Source organism: Lampetra planeri, chromosome 1 (assembly GCF_965212315.1).
Source record: "Lampetra planeri chromosome 1, kcLamPlan1.2.h2, whole genome shotgun sequence".
Classification (NCBI taxonomy): Eukaryota; Metazoa; Chordata; class Hyperoartia; order Petromyzontiformes; family Petromyzontidae; genus Lampetra; species Lampetra planeri.
Window position 1 is genome coordinate 24,535,198 of NC_136107.1, and position 13,054 is coordinate 24,548,251.

A 13,054-nucleotide genomic window follows, 5' to 3' on the forward strand; every position below is an offset into this window, starting at 1 on the left:
ATGCTGACGCTCTCTAGGTGGAAATAGCAGCGCTACAGCACTGCAGAAACCAGTGTCTCCAAGTTCCCCAATCTGCAGTGCAACCGCACAATTAAACGGCATTGCCGCCTCATTTGCCAATGTCATTGTCGTTTGTACCTGCCCAGCATGGTTTAGGTACACCAGGTATTTATTTAGGTAAGCTTTTTGGTAGAGTGCTAGAGGATACAGCCAATGCATATGCTCATGAAGTCAGACCGACATAATTGTATTCACACAAATCTGCTACATTGACTTAACGTGTATTATGTTTAGTTCTATATATTGTGTGATATATGCAAATTGCATATCACAACGATGAGGAACCAGATAGGCTGGAATGCCCAAACGGTATAGTCCTCGATATATAAAGGTGTTTTCAGCCAATACATGTTTTTGCATGTGGGGGAAAAAAAGCTGGAGCACCCACTGAATACCAACGTGTGCGAGAGAGCAACACTATCTCATACAGGAGCGACAGATGATGATATTAGTCCACACTTTGCTGGAGCACATTCTCCTGACAAGCCAGAGTTATGGCACCTTGATGCCCACCATCACCTCTACATTTCTGCATTACAGGCATGCATCACCAATTAAACACATTCTAGATTTGAAGCTTTCGTGACTGCAAGGATTCATGCTCTTTGTTTTTTTCGGTAAAGTCACGTAGGTGAAAAAATAAAATAAATGAAAACTAAATTAAATCACGACGTTTCGGGTGCAACACAAGTGTCCGTCATCAGGTGGGAAAGCATAGTCTGCTGCTAATGCAGACTGTCTGCATCAACGTCGTGATTTAATTTAGTTGTTTTCATTTATTTAATTTAATTTTTTCCCCTACGTGACTTTACCGAAAAAACCAAAGAGAATTAAATACATAGTATAAACTTGTGTATTTTAACGTTAACTATTTGAATATGAACTATATTGCAAATACTAGCTTTTTGTTTACTATTAGTGCGTTTAATTATGTGTTTACTCTCATCAGCATTATCATTGGTCATAATCAATCCACTGCTGAAAGAATGTATCCACAAGACATTGCAGTTTCTCATCGAATGCCGGCACACAATCCGATCACTCCATCTCCTTGGTGGACGTTCACCTCATCTCAGCAGTGTTGGTATGCTCTGATAAAGTTACTCAACTGGTTTTTCCAGTGACATCGATCTTGCTGTTTCCCTTCGAGACGCGAGTTTTTGGCGCTTAAGGGGAACTGGACAATGCTTTTATTTATAGCCTCAATCGTGAATGGGAAAAATCCCAGAAACCAAAACTAACAACTGGTCTCATATCATTACAGTATTCCAGATAACCCTTGATAAGGCAATAAGGAATTCCAATAGACCCTCAAGTTGTGACACGTGCTCTATTGTACCTTGAATGTGAGAAGGAATCTTGATTATTGCATGTGCTAAATCTAAAAATATGTCTCGACTGTTAGGTTACCTATAATAATTCCATGAGAACTTTATTTAAAAGTAATGTTTTTTCTTCACATGTATATAACCGAATCCACTTTTTATCTTGGTCACGACGTGGCTCGGCTGCAAACAGTGAATGTAATTGTGTTCTAGAATGCTGCACTTGCTGCCTGAAATAATTATCAGATGAGGTCACTCACCCCAGTGTCCAGAAGAGTTTATATTTACTGTATCTGGAGGGGAACCACGAGTGTAAACATTATCTGTGCGCAGGTCCTGCAAGGAGCCCCAAGTAATGCTACTTTTACACTCTACAATTGCAAATGAGAACTAAAAACATTCTGGTTTCCATGCTACATTTCACATAGTGGATGACACGTTTTTTTCTTTTCAGGAAGACAGTTTTAAAACTCAGGCTTCCCCACGAGGAAACGGGGCAGATTTGCAGCCATGCAGATTCAAAGAGCCATCTCTGCTGTACTGGAAACCCACCATCTAGTCGGCTGCATCTCACTCTTTTTGCTTCCCTGCTGTGCAGCATAGAAACAATATTCAAGATGCACTTGCAGCCTAATCTACCTAAAGACTTTAATGGAATCACTTCTCGCGTGCAGCAGAGCATGGCCACGCAGGTATGACATTTGGAAACAAAGCATCTGTCAACTCTTAAAATAGCACAGGGCTATGGATGATTACATAACATGTGAATGTGTGACCACCTACAGTAGACTCAAATAATGTGGTTGAAAATTGTAGTGAGATGAGATAAGCGCGTAAAGTTTATAAGTAGCATGGGTGTGGCCATGAACCCAAATATTTACATCCGCAATGGAGCTCTTGGAATGCACTATTCGAGGGGGAATAGTTGTTCAGAAATGCAAAAAATGGCAAAGTTTGTTGTTAAAAGTTTTACTATGTTAGTATAAAAATATCATTATTTATGTCTTCTTTATTTGCCTGTAATTGTGGTATTATTCCAAAATGCAAAAAATAAGATTTTTACTTTTAAAATGTTGCAGTTGAGGATTATTTAAAAGTGTTTCTCTTCATGTCTACAGATAAGTGTTAGGAACAGCTTCATATATATACACCACCTTACATGGGCTTTACACGTGGGTTTAAAATTAATATAGAAGTAACTGTTAAAATATGTTTCAACCCACTTGTTAATCAACAAACGGACGAATGGCATGTTGGTCTCAGGGGTTGTTTGACCATACTTCACCATGCTCGTCAAGTGTGGCTTGCTGGCCCCAAGACTACATAAGTACAATTAATTTCTGTCCATCGTGTTCACGTGATCCCAGGTTGAGATGCCCCATCTTATGAATGTGGACGTGTAAAATTACATTTGTTATCCAAAATCAACTATTGCCACTATGTAATACTTCAATTTCAAATGATCAGCCAAGTCTTACTTTGAATAGACTGCAAATAAATAAAAATGTCTCAGGAAATAACATGTCTGGTGAAGAAACTTTCATAATAAATACAGGAAACACCCATGACTTGCCCCAGAAACCTCAGGGTTAAAACGTGCTCATTGTGTTTCTGAATTGCTAGGATAAATCTGCCAGCAACTGCTTGATGAATTAAAAAATTTAGTAGTCATAGGTTCGAGGCTCAAAGTTTAACCTCACCACATGCATGAACTGAGTCATGAAATATTTTGTTGATTTCGAAATAACTGGTTTCTAAACGCCAATGCTAATTTTACACAACAACGTTTTACAAAGTTAAATGAAAAACATTCCCAAGACTGCCATGGTACTGTTTTTAGATATTTGTATCGTAGCTAACCGGCCTTAACAAATTATTCAAGACATAAATCACACGCGACTAGCTTGATTGATAATATAAAATTAGAATGGAGAGGTAAGTAATGCGTTTCAATCACTGTAATTGATCCAAACACACCCTTGTTTTGTACCTGACAGCACAATCAGGTCATTCACATTGGTAGAAAAAGCATTGTTGGCTCAACCATTTGGCATCAATTGGCAAGCCCACCTGTGTTAACAAAATCCTCTGTATGGAAGTCACTTACTACTCAGGGTCGGCAAAGAGATCCAGGGTTTTCATAAGATCCTCAAGCATAGAGTCCAGGATGAAGCCATTGTCTAAGCGGATTCAAGACACACATCCCAAACAGCATCTTGTTAGGCAAGTAACTATTGGAAAAGTGCAGTGTTAATCAAACATTCAGTATATCTCCCAAATACAGTTGTTGGTAAATGACTAGAGAAAAATAGTCAAGGGTGAATTGACCGAAGATACAGGGTGTTTCGGTAGTTTTTGTGGGAAACAGACACCAATAACGATTACAAATGTACGTGGGTAAACATTAAAACTAGTTGCTAAAATATTAGTTTTGATGTCATGCACCATGAAATGAGACAAACTTGCTTGTTCCAGCTATGCTATTATGCCCTTATTGAAAACCACCAATACTTTTTATTTATCCCATAGATTTAACAACATTCACATAAATGTATTCTCGATGTTTTATACCTAACTGGACTTGTTTTTTCTACCCAAAATCAAAACAAGCCAAAGTTAATTAACTTTTGTTGCAATGCGCACCCAATCTCAGATATTCTTTTTGAAAACACTGGAATAAAAATACTTCACTGAAATGGGAAAAATATGCTTTGTTAAGTCAATATCCCTCATTAAAACCAAACAAATGTGACTTTTTGATTGATGCCCACACACATGCACAAATCAAACACATTAAAAAATCTAAGATCAAGCTTGTTTGCACTTTTGAATCCAATGGAGTTTGGATTAGTAGTTTTACTATAGGCTCAATCTGCTGTAGCCTCAAACACAACAGTCATATTTCGATTTAAAGCTTTCGTGACTGCAGGGATTCATCTTCTTGGTTCTTTCGGTAAAGTCACAAATGTAAATACAATAGTGAGAATTGTATTTTATTTTGTTTTATTATTATTTTATTATTTCCCTTCTACGTGACTTTACCGAAAGAACGAAGAAGACACAACAGTCATGTTTTTGTGCTTCTAGTGCATAATGGATCAATATTAGCAGTGTTTATATATATTAAATTGTGTTTTTACGTACATTTATTCCATTTTACAACAATGCACGTATCAGCACAACACACCACTCGAGATGTATGCTTACACAATGGCAAGTCTAGACTTAGTACTTGAACAACTGCATCAAGTAATGGGCAAGGAATTGTCTTTACCACTAAAGTGACTGGCAATGGTGTTAAATTGGACTGAAAATACCTTGAATGGCTTCCTTAAAAAACATTGGTAATGTGAAAGAATATCGCAAAAAACTTTATCAGAACGAAAAAATTGTGCTTAAAATGTTTTGGCAATCAGAAGAACTCATATTTTACAGCACATGCAAAAACATGTGTGTAACATTTACACTAGATATATAATTACAAGCAATCTATTTATAACTTTTCCAACCAATCACAATTACTTAAAACATTTAATTTATTCTAGCGTTTGTTACTAAACGGCTTCATGAAATATTCCCTTTGCTATGTTGATCCTGGGGGCTCTTATGCCCATACTTTATGCAAGGGGCCTGGGATCAGGACAATTCAGTTTGATTCTTATCAATAGAAATTGGGTTCATGTGTGCTCACCATTGTTCAACCCCAAATACATTGCATGCAGCATAAATTCTAATTGGCCATCAGGAAAAAAGAACGTCAATTAGGAGTGCACTGCTGTCGTAGTTCTTGCTGTGGTTGTCCCACCTGATGACAATTGCTTGTGTTGCGATCGAAACGTCGTGATCTATTATTTTTCTACCTACGTCACTTTACCGAAAGAACCAAAGAGTATGGATTCCTGCAGTCACGAAAGCTTCAAATCAAGATAGGAGAGAGTGTGTTTTACAGCACATGCACACACAAATCTAGTGTTTCCTTGCACAATGAGATCACCAGCTTTAAACGCTGATATAGGATACAAACTAGATTTGTCATATGCTCCACAGGTCCATGACAAAAAGGCGATCTCTTCACAATGAAAATCAAAGCACGCAGGGTCAGCTTACATTGCAGCAAATTGCTCTGACGGATACTGTTTAACTTGTGCTCAGGGGTAACGCAAATGCCACCTCTGATTGCACCTCCATGCTTCATATCCTTTGACATACTGACATCAGCTGATTGGCTCATCGCAAGTAGAAAGCCAGATGTTTTGGATTGCCCACAGTAAGACATCTAAATGCCATTTAGTGAGAAGAAAAAACAGGAATTACACTGGATTACATGAATTAAAAATGCTGTATGAAAAGCTTGAAACTGTATCACTATGATCTGTGTATTAGTGGGAATTATTTAATGAAAAAAAATCACAAGGCAATGAGAGAGAACATCGATATTCATTCATAAACTAGGTGAAAGGCAACTCAAGATAAACAACTGTTGTCGCAAGCGAAGCGTGAAAATATTATTTCAATAAAAAATGACAATTTGGTTGCAGAACTTTAAAACGTTTAATTTGGAAAGTGGCAGGGTTGAACAACCACCAAGCTCTACAGCTACGTTTTAAATCACTCTTATCTGGCATCTATTTGACTGTGACCAATCTTGACAGCATTTTTAGGGATGGCGCATGACAACGTCTCACTTGGGACTGTAGTCCGTTCATGTCAAAGGTTAAAGTTATACGACTAAAACATTTCATTTGAATATGTGTCACCCATGATCCCTACAGCCATGTTGGGGAACTGTGACATGATATTTAACTTTATACACCCACTGTCTTGCTGGGGAATTATTTTAAAATAATAGATGAATAGTAAAAGTGGATTCTACAAAGATGCATTTAAATAAGTTATTACTGGTAATAATTCAGTAAAGTAGCAAATAATTACCCATGACGATAACATACCATTATATTGACATATATTCTTACTATATATCATGCACTGTACACCTTGGGATATTGTTTGAGGATGCATTGGAATCAAAATGCTGAAGCAGAGAAAAGCAGAGTAGGTTTGAGCACTTGTGGAAATCTGGGTTTGTTTTTATGTTGACTTAAAGCTTTCATCACTGCATGAATTCATACTCTTTGGGTCTTTTGGTAAAGTCACGTAGATAGAAAAATAATATTTATTAGCTGGTAGAATAATATTTATTATAATATTTATAATTATAATAATACTAGCTGTACTACCCGGCTTCGCCCAGGACTTGGATCCACCACACCCTTTGTCTCCCCAGTGGCGATGTTCACACACCACAGTAGTTACTCGTTTTGAGGCTGAGTCGACCTAGGGGAGGCCCAGAACCGGTTGAAATAATCGTGACCGGTGGTGGCCATGAGCTGGGATCGAACTCGGGTCGCCGGGTTCGTAGCGCAGCGCGCTAACCACTACACTACGCTTCCACATGCGCGGGTCACGTGACAGATTTGACGTCACAGCTCACTTGCCGTGCAAAAAATATATGCATTATTGAGCTCCCCCCCCCCCCCCCCCAAAAAAGTGTATTTTCATAATTTCTGCATGGTTTACAGTCTGGAAAGTACCCACATAGCAAATTTCAAGTTTGTTGCATGTCGGGAAGTATGCTAAACATTTTGAACAGACATACATATTCACAACTTTGCCTTTTATATATATGGAGATTTATAATATATATTTATTATTTTTCTATCTATTTGAGTAATAAGTAAATATATTCTATCTATGTGACTTTACCGAAAGACCCAAAAAGTTTGTATATATGTGTTAAATGAACATACAAGTACGCATTATTTATTTAATAATGGATAGGCACAATATTACGAGCAGCATTTAATAATGTGAGCAATTACACTGGGTAGAGTATGAATAATAAAAATGCTAAAAATAGACACCATTACGAACAGTGAAAGTGTATATTTTGGCATCATGAGAGCTTTATAAGAACCAATTTTGTAAAATCTGAGGTGAACCTTTGTCATTCTTAAGCAATGAGTGTGGTTGTTTGTAGTCTACTGAACGCACGCCTGCCGCACAGCTCCATCTCAAACTTAATTTTGAGCTTTCGTGCATGCAGGAATTACTCTTTGATTCTTTCGGTAAAGTCACGTATAAAGAGAAAATAATAAAGTATTTAATTTATTTAATTTATTATTTTCTCTTTATACGTGACTTTACCGAAAGAACCAAAGAATAGCTCCATCTCACTTTAATGCATGTTAGCCTATGGCCAGAGACTCACTTGTAACCACTGTTGAGAGGACCACACAGGTAGCTTTGTTGGCAATTAAGCGTGAAGTTACAGACTGCGCTCTACATACATACCACAGCAGTGTAAACTGCCCGACCAGCTGCACACAACGCCAATGCACTTAAAACATGAAACATGTCTGATCCCAATCGCAATGAACAGCAGCAGCACAACCTGTTAAACAGAGACCCTGGAGTTTTCTTGGAATGAGCATGTCTCATTATGGTTATCTGAAAATCTTTAGGCTCTGTGGTCTGCAACTTGCCTTACTTATCAGGAAAAATTGGGCAATTACCATGCCAAAATCACCTCTCACACTACTTCAACCAGGCTTTCAGAACATATGATAAATATTAACTAATATTTGCCACTAGCAGGTGAAAGCCGATGCTTCTTTGCTGCTGTCTGTGCTCCAACAAGTATTATGCTTCTATGGGCCATCGTAAATAGACCACAATAGCTAAAGAATTGCATTCTAAATGTTTTGTTTATAATTGATACACTGGTATGTACATGACAATATAGGCAAGAACCTCAAACCAATGTTAGCAAGTTAATGACCCACATACCCTACCATTTATACCTACAAGTCACTTATTGTGAGCTCTTTCATGCTTTTGAGCATGGCTGATTTGTCCTTTGAAATAGGACCCAGGTCAAAGCCAGTAAACAGTCTTGGTGCCCAAAATGGCCAACGCGAACACTCAAGTGTCCCCCAAACTGGTTTAAAATAGAAAATATAACAGTTGGGCTGACACGCATGCACCCAGGGCTCGTCACAGTGGGAAGAAAGCTCACTCACCTTCCGGGTCAAAGCTCTTGAAGACCCTGCGCGCATGTTCAGTGGGCGACTCGGACGCGACCACGGACAATTCCTGTGAGAGCAAGCAGACGGCAGTGGTCAGCACATTCATACCACTGCCAAGCAAATAACCGGCATTGTGAAACTACTATATACAGCACCTCCTCTCCATTAACACATCCCCCCCCATTGAAAGAATGTACTCAGCGAGGAGTCAGGTTTGAGAGTGTGAAGGCACGTCATGTGTGGGTAGCTGCTATTGTAGGCAAGGTAAACGAAGACGGCTGGCCGAAGATAGAGGCCAGCCTGAAAAAAACACACATGCACGCAGACCGAGAAACATCTGATGCCGATTGCCATAATAAGCAGAGCACAATTGAAAATGTATGTATCTATTATCCACTTATATCACTATATTGATCGATGGAGCGTAGCAATACAATTTCAGTGGACATCTTCTCGGGCATGTCCACTATTTTGGCTGCCACTCCATCGTAAGTCCTCACCATTGACCATCATCCCTCCTCACGATTTGTCCTGCCCAAGCCCGCTTATTTTTTATTATAATTGTTTTTTTTTAACAGTCCATCACGCCCCTTATGCTAGCTTAAAAGAAAAAAAATATTACTGGCAAGAATCCGTCAACTTTTGGAAGGAAACATGTCTGTGCCATATGCTTGGTTCTTTCGGTAAAGTGACGTAGAAGGGAAATAATATTATTTATTATTATTACTTCCCTTCTACGTGACTTTACCGAAAGAACCAAGAATATGAATCCCTGCAGTCACGAAAGCTTTAAATCAAAATGTCTGTGCCACTTGTTGGTTGAAGGTAGTTTTTGCCAAGAACCAACAATGAAGTTCAACATACATAGGTTAAAACTTGAAATGGTGGCAGCTGCTGCAGACATTATATGAAAGTCAAGAAATTATATAACATACAGTTGTGGCAATGGCTGCATACAGGTCTACACAAGTGTTGGGATACTGATGTATTCCATTTGAGGCTCAATCTTGATCAAGTGTAGAATACAGTGTAGTAACACACCAGAGCCGACAGGCTACTGAACCCTTTTTTCAAAATTTATTCTGCATGGTATCCATGCCACACAACCACGTGCCCCTGACCCACGGGATGAGAACCTCTGCGTTAGGCTAGAAATTCAATCAAAACACCACTCCCGAAACCTGCCAGGTGGTGCGTAATGTCTGAACCCTTGACAACTCATCAACATGAGTCACCTTTCTGAAGCAGATGGCAGCCCCTCTGTTAAGACTACCATCAGTATTGACGTTGTGCTCTAGTAACATGCAAAGGCTAAGCATGACTCTCCTAGCATGCACCGTTTGCGTGTGAGTGGGCAGGCACTGCAAAGGGCATATTAATCAAGAAACAGGAGAGCGCCTGCACCTGCTCCAGACGTCACTTTTTGGCATCTGCTACCATCTGTGTGCCTGTGTAGGAGGCCCCTGCAGCAATGCAATGGCCCTTTAGGTCACACATTCTTAAGTGTCGGCGACGTAGGCTGCCGTGCAGGGATACACCCACAGATTTAACCGAACGGGATAACAACATTTGTCATAGCAGATTAATAGGTTGTCCATTCCTTATATGTTTGTTCAGTGAATAAATACACAAAGAAAGTCAGAGTACAGACTCATTTATAATTTCACAATGTTTTTATAAATCCCCGTTGAGAAATTAGGTGTAACAGTGGGATATCGCTGCTGCAAGAGTTAGGGGCCTTACCAAAATAATCATCTAAAGGTTTGTACAGTAACATGTTGGCTGGAAAAATAAAATAAGTTTAAAGAATTGCACAGAAGTATTCATGATATATTACTCAGTTGTCCTACGTTAATTCATTATGTTCAAAATGCACTTATAAAAGATAAATAATCCACTGACATGTAATCCACTTTGATAAAAATAAAATCAATAAGAAAAATACATGCTAAGGGATTGGCCAGGCATTATATTACAGGACTTTTCTGACAGTTGAGACTAAAAACAGCTTTCCTGAATAAAATAAAATTATTCATATTTTTAAAAAACTATTTGTTTACTTATAGCCATTAATTCAACAGATAAGTACACACTGATATGTTTAGAGTAAAATAAATAAATCCTAACATTTTCTGTATTCTTCATGTGTCCCATTAAATGCTTTTATGGGAATACATCTATATATAAATCTACTTTTTAGTGGAACAAAGTCCAATTTTATTTGAAAACAAATGCCAAGATGGTTCAAAGGCTAGGTTATTTGTAAAGAAATGGTAACTCAATACAAATTGGTAGCCAGGAAAAATCAATGATTAAGGTCTCCTCCCATCATTATCAGATTATTATAATTTCTGAACAAGGAAGCAAAGGTAGTTGGCGTCCCGTTTTTAAAGGTGCGGTCTTTGCAATACATCATTGTTCTTAAGGTGAAAAATGCTTGTTTATTATTGTTCCTGCTATACAGTGATACCTCGGTTCACGAACTTAATTCGTGAACTGACTCTGGTCGCGAACCGAATTGGTCGTGAACCGAGGCACATTTTCCCATAGGGTTCAATGCAAATCCGGTTAATCCGTTCTGACCTTTTTTTTTGGTTTTTGAAGCACAAAAATATGAAACAAATTACAATACACATTAGTACTGTACAGTATAGTAATGTATAAAAAGAGAACACTAACCTTGCTTGAGATGACTTCAGTAAGCACTCAAACGGGTGAACTGTACATTACAGTAAGTACAGTATTGTACAGTACAGTAGTACAGTACAGTACTGTATGTGCTAAAAAGCACACCAAAAAGCAAAAAGTCACTGAAAGTGTCTTCACAGTACTTCTTTCTGTGTCTCTTCTTCTCTCCACGATCTTCCTACAGGAAGTCACGACCATGTGACAGCCTGGAAATAGCATTAAAATGGCCGCGGCTCCTGTTCGTGAACCGAAGCGGAGTTCATGAACCGGAGCATATTTTTATGAACTTTTCTGTTCGTGAACCGAGTTGTTCGTGAACAGAAGCGTTCGTGAACCGAGGTATCACTGTAGATGGTGACTGGAAGTGATGCATTTACTTAACGGCTCCTAAAATATGGATGAGTTTACATTGAATTCTTCAGCAAGAAAATGTTTTCATGCCTTCAAGACTTTACTTAAAGTCTAAATTTATAAAGACAAACCTTCACATGGCTTAGTTACATACTTGTGCTATTTCGATAGTAATGTTAACTTCTCTGTGTCTTTTCAACATCATTTAACAGACATACATCAATTACCATAACCAGTGCCAGTGAATTGGGTATAGACCTTAGAGGGGCAAGAAATCAGAAAAATAGTGGTGGCCTGAAAAAGTCATTCTGGAAGCTAGCACATGATTAGACATGGCAAGAATGCTACAACACTAAGAGACACAGTGCCCCCCCAGAAGTCGAAAACCCCAGAACCCTGTTCACAGCTTCAAGTGCTAATTCAAGAATGCGCAACAACTCCAGGCCTGTGTGTGCAACAATGATGTGTTGTTTTCATGAACTCTCTGCACAAAGGCCGAGTGTTGTACACAAAAAGACAGTGCAAGGGACGGGGACGGATAGAAGCAAAGTCTGCGCACAACACACGTGACCCAAGTCTGAAACAAAAAGCAGGAGTCATTTAATTAGCCGAATGTGTCTCTTGAGCGTGACAAGGCTCTGAAACGCACATTTGTCCTGGGGTGTGGGTGCCTGACCCGTCCAGCTGGGGGTCTAGGGAATGGGATTTATCAGTGAGATAGTAATGGTGGGGTAGCCTTAGGAGGGACAGTCCCGTATGAGTGGGTGCGAGACCTCAGTCAGCCCTGCAGCAAAGCGAGAGACTGAAATGCACAAGCCTTTGTTCCCACACACGGCAGGGGCTGTCTAGCCGCGCTGTCAGGTTTTGGTTGGGATCGTTGGAGGGGGGGAAAGATTGGGCCGCCCTCTTGGTATGACCTCATTACTTCTGGCTTACTGCATAAATACACACCAGAGGAGGGGAAACGTATACCATTATATTGGCCATAATTTCATTTGCCCTTTGACAAAAAGGGGGCAAAAATAATACTGAGCATACTTTTTGGACACCTTTCCAGCATCAATGAAGATAATACATGCATATGGACCTGAAATGGAGGAAATAAGGGCTTTATTTTAAGCTGCTATCAGTACGAATTTAACCTTATTTTCTCAAATATGGTTGTTATATAAAATGGTTTTAAAAAAACAAGCGTGATTCTCATGTTAAGATGCATGATTTTTGTGGCATGTTGACAGATTAAGAGGGCTAATCTCCATAAGGTCACAGATGACCCAGTATTTTTTTCTTAGAATTTACCGACAAGTGGCAACAAAGTAAGGCAAGCCATAAAACGTACGAGTTGCTAATACAGTAAAACCTTGGATTGCGAGCATAATTCGTTCCGGAAACGTGTTTGTAATCCAAAGCACTCGTATATCAAAGCACTCGTATATCAGTTGTGATCACGTAACGCTCGGCAGACAAAGCGTATACGTACTACTCGTATTGCAAGACCTCGCTCGTTTATCAAATTAATATTTATTTACAATTTTTGCTCGTCTT

The 13,054-nt window shown here is 39.0% G+C and overlaps 1 protein-coding gene across 2 annotated transcripts in view; it reads right to left on the minus strand.

Annotated features, from left to right (window-relative positions):
* MINDY3 (MINDY lysine 48 deubiquitinase 3) overlaps nucleotides 1–13,054 on the minus strand; it is a 57,327-nt gene that overhangs the window by 5,132 nt on the left and 39,141 nt on the right. For both annotated transcript variants that reach the window (XM_078597364.1, XM_078597373.1), the window contains 2 exons: nucleotides 8,465–8,537; nucleotides 3,493–3,565 (listed from right to left, as the gene is read on the minus strand). In XM_078597364.1, the coding sequence (XP_078453490.1) occupies nucleotides 3,493–3,565; nucleotides 8,465–8,537 (146 nt within the window). The remainder of the gene's footprint in view (nucleotides 1–3,492; nucleotides 3,566–8,464; nucleotides 8,538–13,054) is intronic.